We start from the raw sequence: 24,464 nt of genomic DNA, 5'->3' as shown, positions 1-24,464 counted from the left end.
ATATTATAAATATTATTTCAGAATAAATTGTTATGCAACTTTATTTTTAAACAAGAAACGGTTTAGAAATGGTTGCGGCAAAGTCAACAAAGAATACAAAGTCTCCCGGTGGGCAGAAGAAAATAACATCATTCTTTGCTGCCGGGAAAGAGAACAAGGAATTAGTGGCCAATGGTAGCCCTGCTGTTGTCAAGAAGGAGACGAGATCGCCAAGGAAAAGCCCCCAAAAGGCTTTAGCTGAAGAAAATGCAAGGTAAACTTAATACTTACTCGATCCATTAATGTCTGTCTGTCTAGTGTATTTTTCTATGTCTAGAGAAAACTGGTATGTAAAAATTTTGTTATTGTGAAAAAAATTGTTTATAATACGATACGATACATGATTTTCCAGTATGGCTCAAACCTTCTGTAATCCAATGGATACCTATTAATTCTATGCCATAATCACATGAATATTCGTTTTAAATTTCAGCCCTGGACCCTTTTCCTGCATCAGTTGTCCTGAGACCTTCGCAACCGGAGGCCAGCTTGTTCTTCACAGGTATTATACCTTAAAAAACTATTCAGGGATATTGATTTAAATTCTAAGTTCCATTCCAGCCAGATAAAAAAAACTTATTCTGTACACATAAAAAAATGTTTTCCTTTTTCTTTTAAAGTATGGATGTATACTTTATTACTGCCCTAAGTGGTGGAGACCCTTTTCGTCTACTAGCAAATTGCTTTTTGCGACACTATTAGCTGATTTCAAAGTACAAAATCGGGGCTGGGTTCCCGTCCTGTGGTCAGAATTACATATAGCTCATGCCCCCTCTATTCTTTTACTTTAATATCTAAAGAAAACTTTTATTTATAGTGAGAAATGTAGTGGCACAAAAACTCCTACCAAAAAGGCAAAAGGAAAGAAGGTACAAATATTTTAATATTTAATGGTTGGTAATTGTTCCCCTCCTCCCATTTTATTTTCTCTTGTAACCCCCCCCCCCCTTAAATAAAAATTATGTGTTTCCTCATTTTCTTCTTCCCTTTATTGCATAAAAGCCAGGGAGTGATGGGACATTGTGCAGTAAATTATAACTATGTTTTCTTATTAGTTAGCTCAAAAAAAAATTGGGTATTGATTTATTTAACTATGTGATTGGTTCGTTTCAAACTAGTATAGTAGTGTCCTCAAAATTTTCAACTATTAATTTAATCTTAAGAAGTGGTAATTTTGGAGATGTATATTTTATCGTCCATTGTCTTATCCCTTATGATCCACAATAAGACATTAGGTATATTTCTACTAAGAGAAATTTGGCAAAAACATTTAGGTATTGAATTAAATATGTTTATTAGGGCGTAGGTCGTCCTGCATTAGATGACCTGGATATAACTCCCACGAAGCTGAAGGACGGCAGTGTTATCTATAACTGCGCAGTGTGCAGTAAACAGTTTGATAGGAAGCCTAGCTACAAGCTGCACATGGAATGTCACTCTGATATCAAGGTCAGAAAATTTAGTCAGGGAGGGAGGGGATATTAGGGGTGAAAAACACTAGTCCCAAAATTTTTATGTTTTTTTATTTGCTGGCTCAACAACTTTAGCGACTTTTATTGATTTTTTATTGGTTGGTTCATTCCCTAACTAAGTGGAGTGTCCTAACGTTTTAACCAAAAAATCTACAAATATGGTAATTTTGATATAATTATTCCTCAATTTATCGGTGATTGTTTTATCTCTTTAGATTCCTGAAATTTAGTACCTAGATACCTATTAGAATTTACAATTACTATTCTATAAAAAATTCTCAGTCATTTTCATGGCCCTATGGACCTCCAAAACAGAGGCCTCCTTAATGTTTGTAGGTTAATATGTCACACCTTTAATATTGCCCTCCTTTAATATTGCCCTCCTTCTGTCATGTCATTGTGCCCTGTTAGATAGGGGACAATGGGTTGTTTATTACACTAGTCCCTAAAGTTTTATAATAATGTTTTTTTATTCGTTGGTTTAACGACTTTGGGGACTTTAGTGAATTATGATTTGTTGATTCATTAAGTTAAGTGTTCAAACGTTTCAACCACTAATTTTAATTTATGGAAGGGGTAATTTTGTGTATCATCATTGGGGATGTACAATAATTTATCGGCCATAGTCTTATCCCTTAAGAACCCTGTATAGTGCCCTAGTCCTTTGCAATATAAATATTTATTTCATCAGATTTTCATGTTTTTTTTACATTTATATCGACTGAAAGAAAGTTATAGAATATCAAATTTGATTTCAGTCTAATAAAATATACCCAATGTATTTGCAGAAGTTTGAGTGTGAGATATGCCACAATAAATTCCGACAAAAGTCTCACCTGGTGGTTCACATGAGGACTCACACTAATGAACGTCCATACAAGGTAAGGGCAGAATGTTTATTTATCGTATAAAAGACATCTTTCCGCAGATATTAAAATGAAAAGTATTACAGATTAAAACCAGTTTTGTTAAACCCCGAGGGAGTACTTATTGAATGGTTTTTATTTTAAAAATATCTGTAATATAATGATATACATGATTTTTCAGTACTGTTGAGAACCGGATCTAATCCAGCGGACATTAATCGGTTTCGATTACATACTGGAAAATATTTTAAAGGCATATTACTTAAATCTTTCTCTTTAAATGCAACCCAAGGGTCTTAGAGCTATTAGATTAGAGCGATAAATTATGCAAATATAGGCTTTTTTCGAGATAATTTGAAATAATAATAAAAGAAAGAAAAATTCTCAATTTAAGAATTGGTTGATTTTTGTTTTAGTGTGACGTTTGCCCGAAACGATTCAACGTAAGCAATGCTCTGACTGTACACAAAAGGACCCACACAGGAGAGCGTCCATACAAGTGTGATTTGTGCAATAAGGGATTCACTGAAAGCAGCAAACTTGTGTAAGTATCTACCTAATTTGTCCAAGAAATTAGCAAAAGAGGTCTATCCACGAACAAGAGCAAGTGATTGTGAGCACCTTCCAGCATTGAACCTTGGCATTTTTTTTAGTGAATATACTAGGTTCATGATTATTATTTGGTTTACCGACTAAAAAGTTAGGTTTCACCATGGATTTATATGAAAAAAACTTTGAAATGTTAAGCATAGTTTCGTGTAAATTCATCAAATGTTATGATGAGTTCAAACTGTTGTTTAAAAGCTTTGACACAAAAGTATATCATTTTGATATAAAATGTATGTTTAGAAAAGGGTTGGTAGCTTGTAATATTTTAATCAGTTAAATTAATGTACTTTTGCAATTTACAGCATTTGATGCTTTTTTTTATTTTGTCCTTTGAACTCAACAAAGCAGTTGATGATATTGTATCTAAAAATGCTTTACATTTTAAAGTTTTTTTCATATAAAACCATGATGAAGCATAACTTTTTAGTCGATAAACCAAATATGTAACATAAACCTAGTAAACCCCGAACAAACATATTATGCAAATCTGAATTTTCAAAATAGCAGCTTTATTATTCATTTAGGATGATTTTACAATAAATATGAAATGTAACAGCATTTGGGGGAAATACTGGTGAACAAACATATATGATGATATTATGCAAATCCAAAACAAAGCAAAAAAAAAGGTTTTTTGTCACTTTTCTCCTCTTTTTAAAGATTGATTATGATAAAATAATATTTTTTAAGGGATTTATGCATTAATTATTATGAAATATAGTATAAGGTAGAAATTAATGATTTTTCTAAATTAGAAATGTTTGAACATAGAGGACAGCTGCTGACCCCCGGTCTTATGGACGAACCTAAATACATGTTAAAGATAAAAATTACCCTGAAAATTATACAAAAATGTTTTTTGGTGTGTTGAAAAAATCTATTTTAAAATCTTGATTTTGAGGATGATGACCTTTAAGATTCCCCAATTGGTGGTGATGGTGAGCCAAATGTTATCAAAGTGCATGTCCATTATATATTAAACTATGATCCAATTTTTGTAGTTATAACATCCTCCAGCCCAGCATTATTAAAAAAGAAAAGAATTGCAATTTTATTTACTTCAATTCATAAGGTGAATACTGTAGTTTTTAGAAGATGGTTATATTTCTTGTTGGAAGGCTCCATTGGAGGCTGCTACGACTACAAAAAATGGTACATAGGTTAATAGACAAGTTGTTGTAATGGGCATGTACTTAGATAACATTTGGCTCACCATCACCGCCAACAGGAGCATCTGAAAGGTCATCATCCTAAAAATCAAGATTTTAAAATGAATTTTTTTAACACATATAAAAACATTTTTTTATACTTTTCAGCGTAATTTTTATCTTTAACATGTATTTAGGTTCATCCATAAGACTGGGGGTCAGCAGCTGTCCTCTTAAGTAATAGGGATCGAATTTATTTTTTTCAAACATTTCTTATTTAGAAAAATCATTAATTTCTACCTTATACTATATTTCATAATAATTAATGCATAAATCCCTTAAAAAATATTATTTTATCATAATCAATCTTTAAAAGAGGAGAAAAGTGCCAAAAAAAGCCTTTTTTTTGCTTTGTTTTGGATTTGCATATTATGTTTGTTCACCAGTATTTCCCCCAAATGCTGTTTTTGAGATCTTGTGCTTTATTGGTGCTGATTAATTAAAAAATTAACAGTGGAATTTTGTAACCAAAAGAGGCATCTACATTTCATATTTATTGTAAAATCATCCTAAATGAATAATAAAGCTGCTATTTTGAAAATTCAGATTTGCATAATATGTTTGTTCGGGGTTTATATTCACTAAAAAATACTATGCATCAATGTTGGAAGGTGCTTAAAATCACTTGCTCATGTTCGTGGATAGTCCTTTTGATTTCAAGAAACGGCTTTGCAATAGTTTTTTCTTCTCAAATGTCTAAACCTCTACTGGGGCACTTACCCTGTGGAGCCTATACCTAACCTGCAATGCTAACCAGTACCCAATATAACCTGAGCTAAAGTAATAATCAAACAAATTAAAAACTTCCCTCTCTCTTATTTCAATAAAGATAATAAGAATGATTATTAGTGATAAACAAGGTATTTTTTTATTGAAAGCCCCATGTATCAATATTTTAAACTCATACTTCTTTAAAACTAAAGGAAGCCTGTTTGTGTTGTTTGCTTTAACTATGTAAAGTAATCTGTTTTATCTTATTTTAATGCAGTCTTTAAAGGATAATTCACCAGGTAAGTTTAAATTATTGTTCGTAAGATTATTTAGCGCGGCTATTCTATAATTTGGGCATATTTTTTATCGGCCTTTAGTCTGAACGTCACTTTCAATTAGTCTTCTATACCTTAAATTCTATTCAGCTTGAGCGCCAACTAAAATATATTGTAGAGTAAGACGAGCTACGGCTGCGCAAACAAACAAATGAAACCTGTTCTATGTTTAATAAATAAAACATTATTTTTACTGATTGTCCTTGTTTAACTTAGCCTTTCCCTCAATTTTAGAGATTATATTGTTAGTGAAACATGTCAATAAGCCTTTTTATCACCCCAACTTATCGATTCATACAATAAAAACGGCGAAGGGACCCCCCTTTAACTTCTGCTCCAAATTTAGAATCCACAAGAGGTCACACACTGATGAGAAGCCATATGAGTGTGTTATTTGCCGGGCCACTTTCAAACAGGCAAACAACATGAAGAACCACATCAAAAACTTCCATACTCTGGAAGGGTTGGAGGTTAGTAATAAATAAGGAGATGCTGTTTCTACCATATAAACCTTTGGCATATTTTCCAGTTTTGTTGGACAGCAAGAAAAATATGATAAAAAAATGTAAACGTTAAAGTGACTAGGGTAAGGTGGGGTGATCTCTGTGTCGGTGCGAAATTTTTGTGAGATGAATTTCCAGGGTACCTACTTACCTATTGAATCTCAAAGTCGGACGAAAAAATTTTTTTTTTTCGACTTTATTTAGGTCGGAAAAATGATGGGTAGTACAAAAACTGGTAAGAGCTAGAGCTTAGACGTTTTCAGGGGACTATCTAATGGGCTATCCATTTCCGTTGAAAACTTTAAAAAAGCTTGTATAGTTTTTTCACAAATCGACTTTTTCTGAGACGGGGCGAATCTGGTTTTTGATATTTTTACTAACTTTTTCAATTTTAAACAAAGGGGGGAGGCGGATGTGCCACTTTTTGAAACCAAAACTAAAAGTCAACAAAGGAACTCAACTAAAAAAAGAGTTACAGGTCTGAGATTTTGCATGGCAGTTGCTTTATAGAGGTACAATACGGAACTGTGAAGAAACGGCGGCGCAACCGCCGAAAACCGCCGTTTCCCGCCGAATTTTTTTTTGCAATTTCTCGGCGGTTTTCGGCGGATGCGCCGCCGTTTCTTCACTGTTCCATATTGTAACCCTATAAAGCAACTGCCATGCAAAATCTCAGACCTTTAACTCTTTTTTTAGTTGAGTTCCTTTGACTTTTAGTTTTGGTTTCAAAAAGTGGCACATCCGCCTCCCCCCTTCTATACAAAAAAGTCTAATAAAATTTTTTGTGTATGCTCTTTATTACATTAAGCAACTTTTAACTTTTGGGCATGCTGTAATAAAATCAATAAGTCATAGATTTTTTGAAGCTTGAAAATGAACTACCGGATTCGCCTCGAGGCGGTGCGAATCCGGTAAGGTTTTTTATTCCAATTTTGACAAACTTCCCAAAGTCCTAAGATAACGTCTTTTTAAGACCTGTTAGACTTTCTACTGGTCTTGGTCCCATTTAAAAATTTTTACCCCATTTTTTTCGAAAAACCGAAAAAACACTCGGATTCACCCCGCCTTACCCTAACGAGCTATTGATGTGCTTCTTATGGAAATAATTGAACCATAAACAAAACAAAAACTCAACAAGTCCTTAAAAAAGCTTGTTAAGAAAGCTTTTGAAATGTAGGTTTTGTGTGTCTCCTGACTGCAAATAGGCTGTGTGAGTCTATGTAAAGGTTTTATGGCTCAGTTATTAGGGATGGCAATCCATCAAATTTTTGGACCGGATTCGGATTCCGGATACTAGCAATATTTTAAAAGGCTTTTTTTTAAATTAAAAAAATTTTAGTGCTACATTTGTCCTAACAATTAATGTTCTTGGTGTTCTCTATAATTCACTTCCGAGAATCGAACCAGATTTTAAAAGATATTATAAATAGTGATGATAATCTTTGCCTTTAAAAAGGCGTAGTTGAAAGAAAAACTCAAGACGCTGATTTTAACCTACTAATTAAGAATCCGAATCCGCTATTAAAAAACAGATTCCAGATTCCAAAATTGACTAAAATTTGGGCGGATTCGGATTGCCACCCTATCAGTTATATATTATCCATTTAATGTTACTTTGACTTTCACGAGGCCTTTGATAGTCAGTTAGTGGGGCTTGTTTATCGAAATAAGAGAGCATTTCTGATTAGCTTACCAATATGAAAGGGAAGGGGGGGGGGGGGAGTTTTGACACATTTGCGTAAACCTGGCACCTAGGCTTTATCTTTGGACTGAGAGGATAGGTTATTAATGATAAAATCATTCTGATATGATGAATTTCACGAAGTTTTAAGATTTTTTGGATAGGCCTCCAGGTTCTGGAGCTCCAGGCCTCCAGGTGCAAATATGCATCTTTTTTAATATTATTCACATATTTGAAGAAAAAAGATGTATATTTTGTTTTATAAGTTGATTTGTAACTTAAAATTTTTTTTTCATTTTTACCTGTACAGAGACCATCTGGAGGCCTGGAGCTCCGGAACCTGAAGGCCTATCCAAAAAATCTTAAAACTTCGTGAAATTCATCATATAAGAATGATTTTATCATTAATAACCTATCCTCTCAGTCCAAAGATAAAGCCTAGGTGCCAGGTTTACGCAAATGTGTCAAAACTTCCCCTTCCCTTAATGTGTTTTTTTCTGTAGCCAAAGTATGAGTGCAACCTTTGTCAGAAAAAGTTCAAGGCAGAAGGGTATCTCAAGATTCATATGAAGTATCACACAGGTATACACAATACTACACACGTAAAAAAACAAATTAGAACGATGTATGTCCGTCCATCTGTCCGTGTGAAGCGGTTTTGCTTCTCAGGGAATATAGATACCGGTTCTGTAGTGGTTTTAAAATTTTTTCTATGCGGTTGGGATACCTCCATCCCCTTAAAAGAAAAAATTACTTCCCCGCTCCCCCCATTACTATGGGAACCGCTTGAGGTGAGGATAATTGGAAGAGTAGGTCGACCCATCGATTTCAATTTTGATTTACAAAAGATAAAGTTGAATAAAAATGGGGGAGAATTTGCGATTTGGTTAAAACAAGAAATATACCTACCTACCTAGTTTAAAAAAAAAACATTGTAAACAATGAAAAAACTATTTTCTCGTTAACTTCATGGTGTCAGGAATCTCTAAAACAGTGATATTAAAATGTTTGTCTGTATCTTTATTTCAAAGGTCTTTTGTTTTCATTTCAACTTTTGTTTGTTAGGTGACAAGGAGTATGCTTGTGACCTTTGCCCGAAGTCCTTTATCACCAAGGGCGAGCTTGTACAGCACGTCAACTATCACAATGGTAAGTTAACCATGTTCCGAAGGGGGGGGGGGGGAGGGGGATAAAGAGCCCACTCTAATGGTTTTTATTTGAGCATTAGATTAGTATTTAACCATACCTACAAGTACAAAACCTATCATTATGATAAATAGAACACAAAAATATCAAGAATTCTAGCCTAATGTGACCATTTGAAATTATTGAGACTTCGTACGTAATGGATAAAAATAGATCTGATCTAATTTTAGAGAAAAATGTAGAAATACAGACAGTTGTTTCAGTTGTTTATCACAGATTTTTAAAAACCTGAGGCCAGAAAAGTGTAAATCTGAAGTTTAATACGAATTATCTCATTATAATAAAGTTAACCCTACCTTCCTGTTAAAACATAGGTCCCTTTCTCCCTTAATTATATCTTAGCAATAGCGGCTATGCCTCTATTAACACTCAACTTTATTCAACTTAAAGAGTTACAGCACTGAAATTTTCAAAGAGAGTCGCTTTAAAGAGGTACAATGTGGAACTGTGAAGAAAAGTTGGTAAAACCACAACTACCACAAAAAAAATTCGGCGATATCGGCGGTTCCACCACCGTTTCTTCACAGCCTCTTTAAAGTAACTGCCATACCAAATCTCAGAGCTGTAACTCTTTTTTTAGTTGAGTTCCTTTCTTTTTAAGTTTTGGTTTCATAATGTGTTACAACCGCCTCCCCCCTTTACATAAATCTTTTCATTATTTTTACCCTTTTTAGGCATTAAACAATTTAAGTGTGACATTTGCCAGAAAGAATTTTACCAAGCTCCTCACCTGAGGCACCACAAGAGGATGCATGCCTCTGGTAAAAAGCAGTGCCTAAGCTGCAAAAGGTAAGGAATGATCTTTTAGAGGACTACCCAAACAATAAAGCAGTGATATATTTAACGGACAATAGAAATAAATCAATAAGAATAAGTGCTTATTCGTTCCCGTGTTCAACGAGATCTTAAGATGCAGAGACACAAATATATATACACTTAGAGGCAAACAGGCAGACAGTCAAACTGTTACTTTTATATAAGAATCTAACCCGCGACCATAGCTCATGCGCTCGTCGTTGGGGAGGTGATAGGCCCGACACGCGTAATAACTTAAGACTTTAAAATGGTTCATATTGTTGCAATGTCAGGTGCGCGACATTAATAGTTGATAGGTAGTAGGTGTAATGCCTTGGCCCATAATCAGACGCAACTCATTACCATGCACAGTTAGGACTTCCCAGACAAAAGTCGTGCAATAAAAGGGTTGGTTGTCTGTTTTATGTTACTTAACCTAATATCCTTGGGTGTTTGAGTATCGCATCCAATTACACACGGATGATGCTCTGGATTCTCTAGATTATCACTTAGAAATTGAGGGAAAATCCCGTCCTTACGAGGTAAAGTAAGGTTTATATAACAAGGATGACAACATCCATAAGTAGCGAAGCACAAAAAATCGTCGATGGGAATACGTACAGGTAGATTTAAAAGGTTTTTACTAAAATCAAGAATAGATTTATTGGATAAAATAGACATAAAACCTTGTTTTATTTTGCATGATGACGATGGTCATGGTCAAAGTAAATTATATTAAAGATGCTCATAACAATGGGAAAAATAATTTTGATACTGATATCCTATAAAAGTTTGAAAATTGCATCAAAATAAACAAAGATATGGGGAAATATGTAAAACATATAAAAATAGCCAAAAACCTGATAAAAGGCAGTCTGGCCGTCATGGTTGTTTTATTAAAACGACAAAAAATTTAATTTTTAAATCCTTAACTTAAAAATTTGGAAAATCGGACCATATACACTGAAGATATGGAAAAAAGTGTTAAATATATAAAAATAGCCTAAAACCTGCCAAAAAGGCAGTCTGGCCGTCATAGTTATTTTGTTTAAAAGACGGGAAATTTAATTTTGATATCTACAACTGAAAAATTTTGAAAATCGGACTATAAACACTGAAGATATGGAGAAAAATGTTAAATATATAAAAAAACAGCCTAAAACCTGCTTAAAAGGCAGTCTGGCCGTCATGATTGTCTTCTTTAAAAGACGGGAAATTTAATTTTGATATCTATAACTGAAAAATTTTTGAAAATCGGACCATAAACACTGAAGATATGGAGAAAAATGTGAAAAAAAATATAAATAGCCTAAAACCTGCTAAAAAGGCAGTCTGGCCTTCATGGTTGTTCCTTTAAACGACGGGAAATTTAATTTTGATATCTGTAACTGAAAAAATTTTGAAAATCGGACCATAAACACTGAAGATATGGAGAAAAATGTGAAAAATATAAAAATAGCCTAAAACCTGCTAAAAATCGGTCCGAACGCCAATGATGTTTTATAGTAAATTGTGCTCCTTATTGATGGAAATGTTGTCAAAAAATTTCAGCATTCTATCTTTTATAGGAGCTGAGTAAATCCCATTTCCCCCATAGCGTTACGGACTGACTGACGGACGGACAAAGTGAATTATAGAGTAGCTTCGCTACTAAAAATCTAGCGTTAATTAAGACCATTAAATAACTGAACAAGGATGACAACATCCATAAGTAGCGAAGAACAAAATTTCGTGGATGGGACTGACGGTCATTGTTGTTTTCTTCAAACGACGGGAAATTTAATTTTGATATCTTTAACTGAAAAATTTTTGAAAATCGATTAATAAACACCAAAGATATGGGGGAAAATGTAAAAAATATAAAAATAGCCAAAAACCTGCAAAAAGGCAGTCTGACCGTCATTGTTGATTTCTTCAAATGACCAGAAATTAAATTTTGATATCTTTAACTGAAAAAATTTTGAAAATCGATTAATAAACACCAAAGATATGGGGGAAAATGTAAAAAATATAAAAATAGCCAAAAACCTGCAAAAAGGCAGTCTGACCGTCATTGATGGTTCTCAAAACGACGGAAAATTTAATTTTGATATATCTAACTGAAAAAATTTTGAAAATCGGACCATAAACACCAAAGATATGAGGAAAAATGTGGAAAATAAAAAAATAGCCTAAAACCTGCTAAAAAGCCGTCCGACCGCCATTGATGTTTTATAGTTAATTGTGCTCCTTAATGAAGGGAATGTTGTCAAAAAATTTCAGCATTCTATCTTTTATAGGAGCTGAGTAAATCCCATTTCCCCCATAGCGTTACGGACTGACGGACTGACGGACTGACGGACGGACGGACTGACGGACGGACGGACAAAGCGAATTATAGAGTAGCTTCGCTACTAAAAAGGGTAGTATTGGAAAAATGATGAAATTATGAAATTACAGGTTTTACCACCATGATACCAAGTTCCCACACAGATGCCTGCCACTCTCCAGAAGTGTCAGTGCTAAAACTAAGGCAAAGCTGGCCGCTAAAAAGGTGAGACTTCAAAACTTTAACTTTGAAATAAAATACATATCTATTGAGTTCAGAGAGAGAGAGAGGGGACAATGGGCTGTTTATTACACCAGTCTCCAAAGTTTTAAAATATCGTATTCTTATTCGTTGGCTTAACAGCTTTGGGGCTTTTAGTGAATTTTTATTGGTTGCTTCATTAAGTTGAGTGTTCAAACGTTTCAAGCACCAATTTTAATCTACAGAAGGGGGTTATTTTGTGTATCATCATTTGTTATGTACATCAATTTATCGGCCATCGTCCTATCCCTTTAGATCCCTGTATTGAGTTGCAAATTTTTATTCCCTAGATCTTACTCAAACAAAGATGATAACATCCATAAAAGCGACCCTGTAAAAGTATATGTAAGGTAGAACAAACGAGCATGAAAACTTGTGTCAAGTGTCAAAATAACAAGTGTAATTATTAGTTTGAAAGTATATCTAGTTAATTATCTATACAATTTTGTATATAAACTTGATGCAAAATTACAGAGATGCTTTGCTTAAAATATTGAACTTTGATGTCCAGTTTGAAATCGATTGGGAACTTCTTATATGCCAAAATTACCTTAAAAGAGCTACAAATTACGTACGGAAAATAAGTTTTTTCCCTTTAGGTAATGAAACAAATCATTATTTTCTAAATAATTTGCAGGCTAAGATGGGTCATGGTTTGAAGGTGGCTCGTGTGAACAAGGTGTTCCAGATTGAAGATGAGCTCACCCAAACCGGTTTTGAGGAGGCAAGGCCTGCCCCAGTTGAGGAGGATGATCAGGTAGATGGACAGATAGATTTGTTAAGGTGTATTAAATTAGGACACCTGTAATACTTTGATACATAAGGAAAATATATTAGGCTAGGAATTTGAGAGTGAAATATGAATTAACATAAAAACTACTTTTTTAACATTGCCTAATTTAGGTTTATTTGATACAAAAGCACTTATTTTACAAGATATTCGTGTAACTTAAATTTGGCCAATAAATATTTTTCTAAAATGGTAGTTTTTATTGTCAAAAATGAGACAATTTCTGATATAACTCAAAACCTGCGTTTTATTTGTAGCGAAGCTACTCTATAATTCGAAATGTCCGTCCGTCTGTCCGTCCGTCCGTGTAAGACAGAATAGGGGAAACGTGATTTTCTCGGCTCCTATTAAAGATAGACAGCTGAAATTTTTTGACAACATTCCCATTATTAAGGAGCACAATTAAGTATAAAACATCAAGGGCGGTCGGACCCCTTTTTAGCAGGTTTTAGGCTATTTTTGTATGTTTCACATTTTTCTCCATTTCTTCAGTGTTTATGGTCCGATTTTCAAAATTTTTTCAGTTATTGATATCAAAATTAAATTTCCTGTCGTTTACAGAAAACAACCATGACGGCTACACTGCCATTTTGCAGGTTTTAGGCTATTTTTGTATTTTTCACATTTCCACCATATCTTCAGTGTTTATGGTCCAATTTTCAAAATTTTTTCAGTTATAGATATGAGGATTAAATTTCCCGTCGTTTAAAGAAAACATCCATGACGGCCAGACTGCCTTTTTGCAGGTTTTAGGCTATTTTTGTATTTATCACATCATCTCCATATCTTCAGTGTTTATGGTCCGATTTTCAAAATTTTTTCAGTTATAGATATCAAAATTAAATTTCCCGTCGTTTAAAGAAAACAACCATGGCGGTCAGACTGCCTTTTATCAGGTTTTTGGCTATTTTTATATGTTTTACATATTTCCCCATATATTTGGTGTTTTGGTCCAATTTTCAAACTTTTTTGGGATAAATACACTTTAAATCTACTTTTACGCATTTCCATCCACGATTTTTGTGCTTCGCTACTTATGGATGTTGTCATCCTTGTTTATTTATATCTTACCTCTAATATTTATATTCTACAAAATGATTTAAAGTATCCCCACTTCTGAGTCCCTTAAACAGGGGTGTATATTCTGCACAAGATTAATTTTTTCCCCTGCTGCAAAGTTTTATTTTTTTCTCCTCCTAGTTTTTTTCCAGCAAGGAAGGGGATAAAATGGAAAAAATTTTTCAAAACTCTTTAGGTATTTTATTCATATTATCCCCCCTCCCATATATTCTTTTAGTTTTTTTTTCACTAAAGAGGGGAGAAAAATGGAAAAAAATGTTTTCAGTTCTCTTAATTTTTATATTTTTTTCCCCCAACCACATATTTTTTATTTTTTTAATCCCCCCCCCCCCCTCCCTTCAGCCGGGTCAAATTTGCAGAATATACACCCCCTGACCTTAAATGCACTTCATAGATTTATTGTTAAGGTGACTATTATTGCGGACGAAACTAAGCCAAAGAAACGTGGAAGAAAGAGGAAATTGAAGCGTGAGTGTAAGTACCTAGCTTTTATTTTAATGAAGATATTTATTAGCAAATTGTTATTTAATATTTTAGATGATTTGTTATCTATAATACAAAGTAGAATGATGTCTGTCCGTCCGTCCGTCTGAAGCTTAAGATCTCGGTAACCACTGAACCGATTGGATTTTTCTCTTCAGGGTATTTACCTATTGGTCCTGTGGTGGTTTTAAGATATTTTCTTGGAGGGGGGGGGGGGGGGGTTGGACACCCCAACCCCCCCAAAAATGAAAATTCCCCCCCCCCAAAAAAAAAAAATTTCATATTTTTTTCTAATTTTAATTTTTTTTATGTTTCTATATATTTTTATATATTTTTAAAATTTTTTATACCTACTTTTTTATATTTTCTTTATATTTCAATTATTCTTCTTTTTAAATTTCTTTTCTTCTTTAAACTTTGTTTCAAATTCAAAAATATTGTGAAAACTTCCTTCTCCTGTAGGGGCGAACCCCCAAATAGGCTAATGGCAAAGAAAGTAAGGTTTTAATTAATATAAATAAATATAAAAAGTTATAAAGAGTTATAAAATGTTATAAAGAGTTATAAAATGATATAAAGAGTTATAAAATACAGAAAATATCTAAAAAAAATGTAAACAAAATTTTTAAAATTCTCCCCTGAAACCTTCGGAAAAAAGCCCCTAGAGGCTAGGGGCGATGCCGCTAGTGTACCTATAATGGAATAACTATTTTTCTCAGCTCATTATAAGGCTACAATCTTTAATCTGTTCCGTTGTGTTGTATAATCAGTTTATATAATTCTCTAGAGAGAACCTAACAGAAAGCAGTACTGCTCTCAAATAGGTTCACAATTTCAATGGCTTTTAAAATGATAAGTAGGTTGCAGGTGAACCTGCAACCTACTTTTCCATTTGTTAAAATTCATTTAGGAAGTAACAAAGTTACTATTTAATTATCTTTCTGTCTAACCGTCCATTGTTCCTAAAGACGTAAAGAGTAATCCAATGTTTTTTCCCTCGAAAGAAATCAGTAAAAATGATTTTTATTGTGAAGATTACGCTGACTAATAAGCATCTTCTTTACTACCACTCATTCGGTCTGTATGCAATTTAACCTGACAAAAACATCATGTTTTTTCAGATGCTATTTAAAATAGGTAGATGAAATTATATAAAAAAATCTGGAGTCTAAAATGGAACGGCCTATGAGATTTACCCTACAAACCCATAAAGGGGGAGGTCATTTTCTAGTAAATTCCGTAAAGATGTGTGTGTTATAAGGCCTAAAAATAGTAGTAGAACGATAAGGTGCTCTATATATTTGTATTCCCTATTGAATAGAACAATAGGGAGCACCTTATCGTTCTACTACTATTTTTAGGCCTTATAACACACACACCTATACACACCTTTACGGAATTTACTAGAAAATGACCTCCCCCTTTGTTTTATTAACCATCTGTTTATATAGCTAAAATGGTGGCCAGAGCTGGAAGACCTGGTAAGCAGGCTAAACCTGGAACAGCCATGACCCATCTTCTGATGATTGATGATATCAAAGAGGAACCAGAAGACACTGCTGATGAGGTCAGTAAATAATATTAACAGCGGCATTATTTAAAAAATCCTTGTTGAAAAACAGGATTTCTGTACCTAAAGATTCTGCAAACTACAGGAACGGTATGGCCATCCTTATCAATGAAGATTTTTCAGGAACATAGAATTTTTTTATCTACGGTTTTTTTATTCATCTAAAAGGGGTAGTTTCACGAACTTTCATTTGAACTTAATTCAGTGAACCGCATATTTTTTCCTGGTTAATTGGTTAAACTACATTAATATGCCATATAAATATAGTTTAACCCATTCACTAATTTTTCCTGGTTAATTGGATAAACTATATTTATATGCCATATAAATATAGTTTAACCCATTCACTAGCAAAAAATATGCGGTTCACTAAATCTAGTTCAAATGCCTTTCGTGAAACTACCCCTTTAAGTTGTTGAATTTATTTGCCCCGAGGTGCCGAATGCGCGGGCTAAAAAATCAGTTTTAATCTTATAATTGTACATTTTATATCCGCGGAAACTATTTATAATGCGATGCGAGAAATAACTATTACTTACTTAATTAATAATTTTGTTTAGGCCATTGACGCTTTGATGGAGAGTACCCGTATCAAGGTCCAGAGAATATACGCTGTTGCTAATCCTGATGAAGAAATAGGAATGTTGTACTTTGCAAAAATTTTGAAGCTTTATTGGTGATTTTCCTACTCTATATAATTCAAAATGTCAGTATTTGCGTCTAAAACGTTTTAGGAGAAACGTGATTTTCTCGGTTCCTATATAAGATAGACCGCTTAAAACCGCTCAAATTTCTTATGGAGCATAATTAAGTACAAAACTTCCTGGCGGTTGGACTGTTTTTTTTTGCAGGTTTTTAGCTACTTTTTTTTTCACATATTTCCCATATCTTTGGTTCGATTTTAAATTTTTTTAATGACCGTATCATAATTAAATTTTCCGGTGTTTCAAAGGAATTGGGGAATCTGTTCTCGAATAGTCACTTTGAGGAAAATTGCCAAAAAACTGTTGATTGAAAAGTACAATGTAATGACTACTTAGAAGAGGAAGATGAGGGGATGAGAGATACTCCGGAGATGCGCAATCATGATGATCATTATATTCTAGGCACAAATCATAATTAATTATTGGTTGAAAAGATTGGACACTGTTAGTTTAAACCAACCAATCTGGATTTAAATTTGATTTCCCATAAATGACTAAGACAACAAATGAGAGGACGTGTTTATAAAACTTTGGGTACCAGAATTTTACAGTCCTATATCCCCTTTCTCACTGATTATGATAGAAACAAGGATGACACTATCCAGAGCTGGATCTTTAAATCATTTTAGTGGTGAGCCAGATCGGGGTGAGCCGAATTTCAGCCAATCACAGCGCGGCATTTCATAAAATGCTGTGCTCTCATTGGTGGAAAGTTGGCTCACCCCGATCTGGCTCACCACTAAAATAATTTAAAGATCCAGCTCAGAAGTAGCGAAGGATATACCTACCTAAATAAATAAAAAATATAATTTTAAGAACGGACTGACAGCCGTAGCAAAAATTGAGTTAAGACATTGGTCAGTAAGAGGAAATTTAAATCTTTACAAGAGCACATCTATAATACAAAGTTGAACGATGTCTGTTTGTTTGTCTGTCTGTTTGTTTGTAGCAAAGGATCTTGCTAACCGCTGAAGCGATCGGGTTCTCCTTTACAGGGTAGCTTCGCATAGGTCCCGGGAAGGTTTATAACTATTTTCTTGGGGGATGGGACACCCCCAACCCCCCAAAAAATGAAAAATACCCCCCAAATTTTTTTTTCTTTTTAAAACTAAAATTGAAATAGTGAGGTCGACCCCGAAAAAAAATCCCCCCCCCCAATTTTTTAAAAATTTTCCTTTAAATCTAAAATACGAAAAATTGGTTTGATCAAACCTCTTGGGGCAAAGCTAGTAGTAATAATAATATATAGTTTTTAACAGCCCAGAAAATCATATTTTTCACATGATATAAATCTAGGGATCTCCACTCCATAGCTTCATAAATGTAAAATAAAATAAACTAAGTGATGCTCAATGTCTAACCTTTTGAAAATAGTAGGTAGGGGTGTTAAATCCCCCCCCCCCCCCCATTTATAAATACAGAATATATCCTTGTTTTGAAATAAATAGGAGTGGGATGTTATGAAAAAAGCTGATTCTTATTTTATTATTGTAATTATTTTGTGAAAAAAACAGGAGATGAGGAGGGTTTGATAACTTTCAATCCTCGCGAGGAGACTGGCATCATAGCTAATCCATTTGACAATATTGAAGATCCAATTGAGGATACAGGTATTATGGATATAAAATATGCATGAATATTATGACAGGGGAAAAATTGTCGTCCGTTAAGGTTGCTAACATGGATATAATTTATTAGTCAGTTCGTTCATCCAGTAGGGGGTGGGGGGGTATTGTTATTTAAGCCTGCATTTGCACAAGACACAATAGAGTTAGGTACCAAATTGTGATTAATAAAAATCTTTTTGTAACTAACACGGAGCCGTAGTCGTTATTTAAAGTAAATAACGGCTCCGCAAAAATATTGCGGCTTCGACGGCTCCGGCTCCTCATTCCTGCCGTCAGTGTTCCGGAGCCGGAGCTGGAGCCGGGAGCAGCAACATTTTTGGTGGAGCCGGATCCGGAGCCGTATTTTTCGTTAAAAACGGCTCCGGCTCCGGACTAGCTAAAAATGATTTTTTAAAGTAATATTATAATTTCATTTGGCAACGGTCTATTTCCATATAATAAACTGAAAAACTATTGTTACTTAACAAATAGACACACATCCTTCTACTTTTATATAGCTTTAATCAAATAAAAGCAAAATATTTTATATTATTTATTTTATTTTATCAAATTCAATAATGAAAAAAAATTGATATATTAATTTTAAGGTTGGAGCCGGAGCTGGAGCCGGAGCCGCATCAAAATGATACGGCTCCGACACCCTGCCTGCCGTTAATATAAGTACCTAGACACTTTGATATTGCTTTTAGAAAACCGATGCTTTAAATATCTTTAATATAAATTCATAAACACTTTTTTTAGGAGCTATGTTACAGACCGGAGGTGCCCAAGTTGTCATCATGCATGACTTTGCTGATCTTTAAGCTTCTTGTTGTCAACATTAATCAAGAACCAATAAGATCTTCCAAATTAAAACACAAAAATCCTCCAAAATCGGACTTAATTTGCACTGTAAATAGAACTACACAAAAAACCAAGAAAATTAAATAAAAAATTATGAATTTTAAAATGTTTGGTGTATTTGATGTTACTAAAGCATTTATTAATCAATATTTAAAAGAAATTTATACCAGAAATCATATATTTTTCAAAAATTACATAAGATTATAGAATATCAATAAGATTAAATATCGTGTTTTTTATGTTGTGCCTTTTTTTCTGTAATGATCAACTACCTATTTCCGATTAAAAATTGACAATTTGAAAATGTTGAAAATGAATATTTTACAGTTTCAATTTGATAACTTAATTCCTGTTTCAAAGTGTACGAGATTTATACATTAATCCCCATTTTATTTTTGTAAAAAACTTTACAGTACTTAAAAAATAGTTTTTGTATTTATTTTTATTACCTATGCATTTTGAAAAATTTAACATAACAAAACCAATTTTTGCAAGTATTCTATCAATTTATTTTTATACTACATAGAAGATCTCTATTTATCTAAAAATTTTGTATTTTTTTAATGAATTAAATTTTTGCATTTGATCATTATCTGTAATACATATGTTTTCTTGAAAAGTATTGTTGAATAATCTATGTACCTTATCATTTAGTGAATCTTAAAAGTACTCTTTATTAAAATATGTCTAGAGGCTTCTGAGTTGATTCTCATTGCCAAGGCCTTTTTAAATGTTTTTTTTGCTTATAGATCGAGTTTAAATGCATTTTTTTTACTCATTGTATTAGTTTGTATATTATTATGTAAAAAAGTTAATCAATGGTTCACTACCTACTTAAATGTAAGTTTTTGTAATCAATTAAAAAAATAAATTCCATTGAAAAATCAGAAATTCTCCATTTTTTTCCCCCCAGTTCTACATTTTAATTTTTTTCCAGAAAATAAACTAAAATGGGCGAGACTGAAATCGAGGAGACCCCAGAAGTATTTCAATGTGACATTTGCAAGAAACATTTTCCTCGCAAAAGAAATTTGAGAGTGCACATGTAAGTAGACCCAACCCTGTAACCCGCAACCGTGGCTAAAAACGTAGCGCAGCCGCTTGTTGTTGGGGATGTGATAGGTTTTAATCTCGATCTAGCACCGCGTCATAACTAAAGACGTTAAAAATGGTTCCTACTGCTGCTATATTAGGTGCGCAATATATTATACATAGTCACGAGTTGGGTGAATGCTAAAGTCGGATTTTTAAGACAAAGGTCGCGCAATCGAAGGGTTGGTTGTCTGAAGCACGTATGGTCATGAAACAATGCACATCATTAAGCATGGTTTGATACACTAAAAATAAGATATCGTGTGTAGTCTGCAAGGCTATCCGAGGCTAAATATACCCAACCCATAAATGAAATGTTAAATTTTTGCTCATGAGATTGCATGATAGGTTCGAGTCTTGGCGTTTGAACTTGTTGAAAAGGGGTCCTTAGTCATAGTCATGAGATCTTTTACGACCTGGCTGTAAATTTCAGTATCTTTTCCAAAATGGAGAATCCTTATAATAAAGTAACACAGGATGTTTGTTTGTTTGTCCGTACCGAAGGATCTCACACAGGTTTCCTTTACTGAGTAGCTTCTCATAGGTCCTGAGAAGGTTTATAGCTATTTTGAGGGAGGGTACCACCACCCTACCAAAGAAATCGCAAAAAAGAAAAAGCCACATTGCGGAGTTTTTAGTACGAGCGGAGAAAAAAATATTTTTGGTAAATAGCTGACTTTAACATAGATTGACAAAAACAATTTAACGTGTCCCTAGAGGCCTCCAGGGGCGTAGCCGCTAGTATTTATAAAAGTAACACTTTTGACTAAAATATTTATTTTGATATAGCGAATTATTAACAAAATTTTCAACATATATTTTAATGATTTTTGTATTAAAGTTTATTTGCATTGTTAGTAGGTACCTAAGGGATTTTAGAATTTTAGACTCACTTTTTGACAATCTTAAATGTTTAGGATTATATTTAAGCTCATTTGACAGATTAAAAAATAAAATAATATTTTTTTTATGGAAGATATATTAGAGAATAATGAATAATATTTTGCTTGAAGAATTTTTTTCGGGATATGATGGGATGATAGGTTGGTGAAAAATTAGGGATCTTAAGGGATCTTAAGACAATGGCCGATAAATTGAAACAGATGCCTGTTGCTGATATACATAATTACCCTTTGTAGATTAGAATAATTGGTTGAACTTAAATAGTTTAGAAGCGACTACTTTTGATTCAACAAATCAATAAAAGTACCTCAAGTTTTATAGCCAAACAAGATTTCGGAAGTTAAAACTTTAGGCACCAGTGTTATTAAAAGTCCATTGTCCCCTCTCTCCCCGTGAAATTTATTCTTTTACTTCATTTTTCTAACCCAGTATGCATATGAGAAGCAGAATAATTGCCCAAAGAGGATTATCCACGAACAAGAGCAAGTGATTCTAACCATCTTCCAGCATTGACCCATAGTATTTGAATTTTTTTTAGTGAATATAATAGTTTTATGTTTAATATTTGGTTTATCGACTAAAAAGTTAGGTTTCACCATAGTTTTATATGAAAAAACTTTGAAATGTTAAGCATTGTTTGGTGCAATATCATCGAATGTTTTGATGAGTTCAAACTGTTGTTTAAAAGCTTTGACACAAAATAAATTATTGTGATTAAAAATGTATATTAGAAAAAGGGTTGGTAACAGTTTAATTAATGTACTTTTGCAATTTACAACATTAGATGCTTTTCTGCAGTGTTATTTTATTTTGTCCTTTGAACTCAACAAAGCACTTGATGATATTGCTTTAAAAATTGCTTTACATTTCAAAGTTTTTTTCATATAAAACCATGGTAAAACCTAACTTTTTAGTCGATAAAGCAAATATTAAACATAAACCTAGTAGGTATATTAACTAAAAAAATACTATAGGCCAATGCTGGAAGATGCTTAGAATCACTTGCTGTGGTTCGTGGATAATTCCCTTTTGCAACAGTTTCTTGATTCAAGATAAGATAATATTTTGCTATCACAATTAACATAATTGAAAGACCCGTATTTGGGTAGAGCTCTGTTTTATTTAATGGCACTCCTATCATAATCACAACCAAAGCTCAAAAGGTTGCAATGTTATCATTTTAAATTATATCACTTTCATTGCCATCAAATGTTTGTTGTATAACAATTTTTGGTGCATTATATTTGTTGAATTTAGCTGGTCTCCCTGTCCCGCGCTTTTTTCTCTGAACAGATTTCCACCAAAATACAAAGGCTAAAAATATTTAGACATTTTTATCCTAGTCAATCAATATAGGTATTAATGTACAGTATTTATTTACACATGTTGTAGCATGACTAACATACCGACGGACTAAGTAAATTATATACCGGATGCTCATTCGCACAGGGAATCTTCACCATCTATCTTAAATAACAGCTAAAATAATTCAATTACCCCCACAGTGTTATGCAAAGACAAATTTAATTATAGTCAAGCTTCGCTAAAAAAAATTTAAGGTGACTCTTTAAAAAAAATAATGTTTGATGCAAATTTTATTAAGGGGAAAAAATAGAGACTGTTAATGTTGACAAAATTGATATCTAAAAGATCAAGTTCCATCAAAGGCTTTTACTTTTATAGAAATGCAAATTGATTCTATCATTGTGGTTTTTGCAAGCAGTCAGGACTCTAGTGAAGATACCTTTAGTAGAACTATCCCTTTCACAATTGTTAACAACAGCAAAACTGATGAACATGTGTAATAAGTGAAATATAAAGTAGCAGTGTAATAAATGATAACCTATAAACAAAAGTAACCCCACAACACCGGCTGCCACACCAATCATTACATGAAGATAGTCTCCTGTCTCCCATTCATCTGAGCCTACAAAAAAATATTACAACAATCTTAACTTGAGAGTTGCAATATCAAATTAAGTATAGGTAATACATTCATAGTAGTCGGACTGATTTTAAGCAGCTTTATAGCCGCTTTTACTTTTTACAACATATTTTATCTCGGCTCCTACAAAAGATACACGGCTGAAACTTCTGGCTAATATTCCCTTCATTGTGCACCCTAATTAGGTATAAAAAATCTATGGTAGTCTGACTGCTTTTGAGCTGCTTTTTCTTTTTACAACTTTTAAAGACATAAACCTGTTATTTAAGGTTTTGTGATTTTAAGTTTTTGCATATTCTCTCTATTTCTTTTCTTTGTTATGATAACAGATAATCTGATATATATATCTCACTTTGTCCGTTTGTCTAAATCATAATAGATTTTGTGCTTCGTCACATAAAAAATGTTGCCATCCTTGTTTATTTCTATGAAAATTAAGTTTTTTTAAACCTCTTTTAAATTATACAATACTGTTTTAATGGAAAAAGACAAACATAATCCCTTATGCCAGGGTTACATCTTATTTACCCTGGGATCGTAGGGGAGTGCCATCATCTTCTTGGGATGGGTAGTCATCAGGATCAGACTCATAGTCAGGATAATGCTTATGGACATACTTACATTTTGGACTTGATTATAGAGTTGCTTCGCTTATAATATTGTTCTTTGTTGTCCCAGGAATCAATATACCAAAAATCAGATCAAACGGATAAATAGAACACTTGAAAATTTGTTGTTAAAAAAGTAAAAAAATCAACATGTTTAAAGTGGACGTACGGACATTCTGGTAATGATTATAGAGTTGCTACGCTTTCTAAATCGTACCCAACTACTACAGGAATCATCATGCAAAGTTTGAAATCGATAGGACAATTCTAACATGCCCAAATTAACGAATAAAAGCTATCTATCTCGGACGGACGGACGTACGGGCGGACGGACGTACGGACGGACCGACCCTAATTATAGAAAAGCTTCGCTTTTAAAAACGACAATATTTGGTGTCAGTAAATATTCATTTATTTAGTTTTGGTGTTTTTTTTGTTATTGTCACTATGACTCGATCATTGAATACCTTAGGATGTAAATGCTAAATTTTGTTTTAGAATAGTTATTTCTCGTATCGTATTATAAACAGCTTTCCGCGGATATAGAATGTACAATTATAAGATTAAAACTAGTTTTTTTTAGCCCCGTGGTGCCGAAGGCACCGGCTAAAAAAACTAGTTTTAATCTTATGATTGTACATTTCTATATTCGTAGAAAACTGGATATAATACGATGCTAGACATAGTTTTTTCGTATTCATGAGAACCGGTTCCTATCCACCGGATTCAAATGAGTACGAGAAAATATCTTATTTTTTCCAGGGATCTGAAGGGTTAAGAAACAGTCGATTATGATATTCAAAATTATCCCTTCTTGTAGACTA

General features: G+C 33.3%; 2 protein-coding genes and 1 long non-coding RNA gene across 4 annotated transcripts in view; 2 read left to right on the top strand and 1 right to left on the bottom strand.

The window, feature by feature from the left end:
• On the top strand, positions 1-19,081 carry LOC145334228 (uncharacterized). Its single transcript, XM_080179604.1, has 18 exons — positions 1-253; positions 473-541; positions 857-908; positions 1,339-1,488; positions 2,300-2,392; positions 2,794-2,921; positions 5,587-5,710; positions 7,928-8,006; positions 8,490-8,573; positions 9,305-9,419; positions 11,865-11,958; positions 12,632-12,751; positions 14,272-14,338; positions 15,799-15,914; positions 16,478-16,556; positions 16,958-17,023; positions 18,136-18,231; positions 18,991-19,081. Exons 1-18 carry the CDS (start codon positions 69-71, stop codon positions 19,050-19,052), a joined length of 1,779 nt encoding a protein of 592 aa, XP_080035730.1. The 5' UTR covers positions 1-68; the 3' UTR covers positions 19,053-19,081.
• Positions 19,082-20,001: 920 nt separating this feature from the next.
• Positions 20,002-24,464, top strand: part of LOC145334229 (uncharacterized) — a 24,448-nt gene continuing 19,985 nt past the window's right edge. For both annotated transcript variants that reach the window (XM_080179607.1, XM_080179605.1), the window contains exon 1: positions 20,002-20,137. In XM_080179607.1, coding sequence (XP_080035733.1) covers positions 20,043-20,137 — 95 coding nt within the window. In that variant the 5' untranslated portion in view covers positions 20,002-20,042. The remainder of the gene's footprint in view (positions 20,138-24,464) is intronic.
• LOC145333906 (uncharacterized) lies at positions 20,945-23,777 on the bottom strand. The gene is made up of 3 exons (XR_013884642.1): positions 23,561-23,777; positions 22,931-23,014; positions 20,945-22,401 (listed from the first exon to the last, which is right to left on the bottom strand). It is a non-coding gene; the product is annotated as an uncharacterized LOC145333906 (long non-coding RNA).

The sequence above is a fragment of the Acartia tonsa genome, chromosome 12, assembly GCF_053477335.1.
Source record: "Acartia tonsa isolate MP-2025a chromosome 12, ASM5347733v1, whole genome shotgun sequence".
Taxonomy (NCBI): domain Eukaryota; kingdom Metazoa; phylum Arthropoda; class Copepoda; order Calanoida; family Acartiidae; genus Acartia; species Acartia tonsa.
The sequence above is the reverse complement of the archived record's forward strand: the minus strand, read 5'-3'. Positions and strand labels throughout refer to the sequence as shown.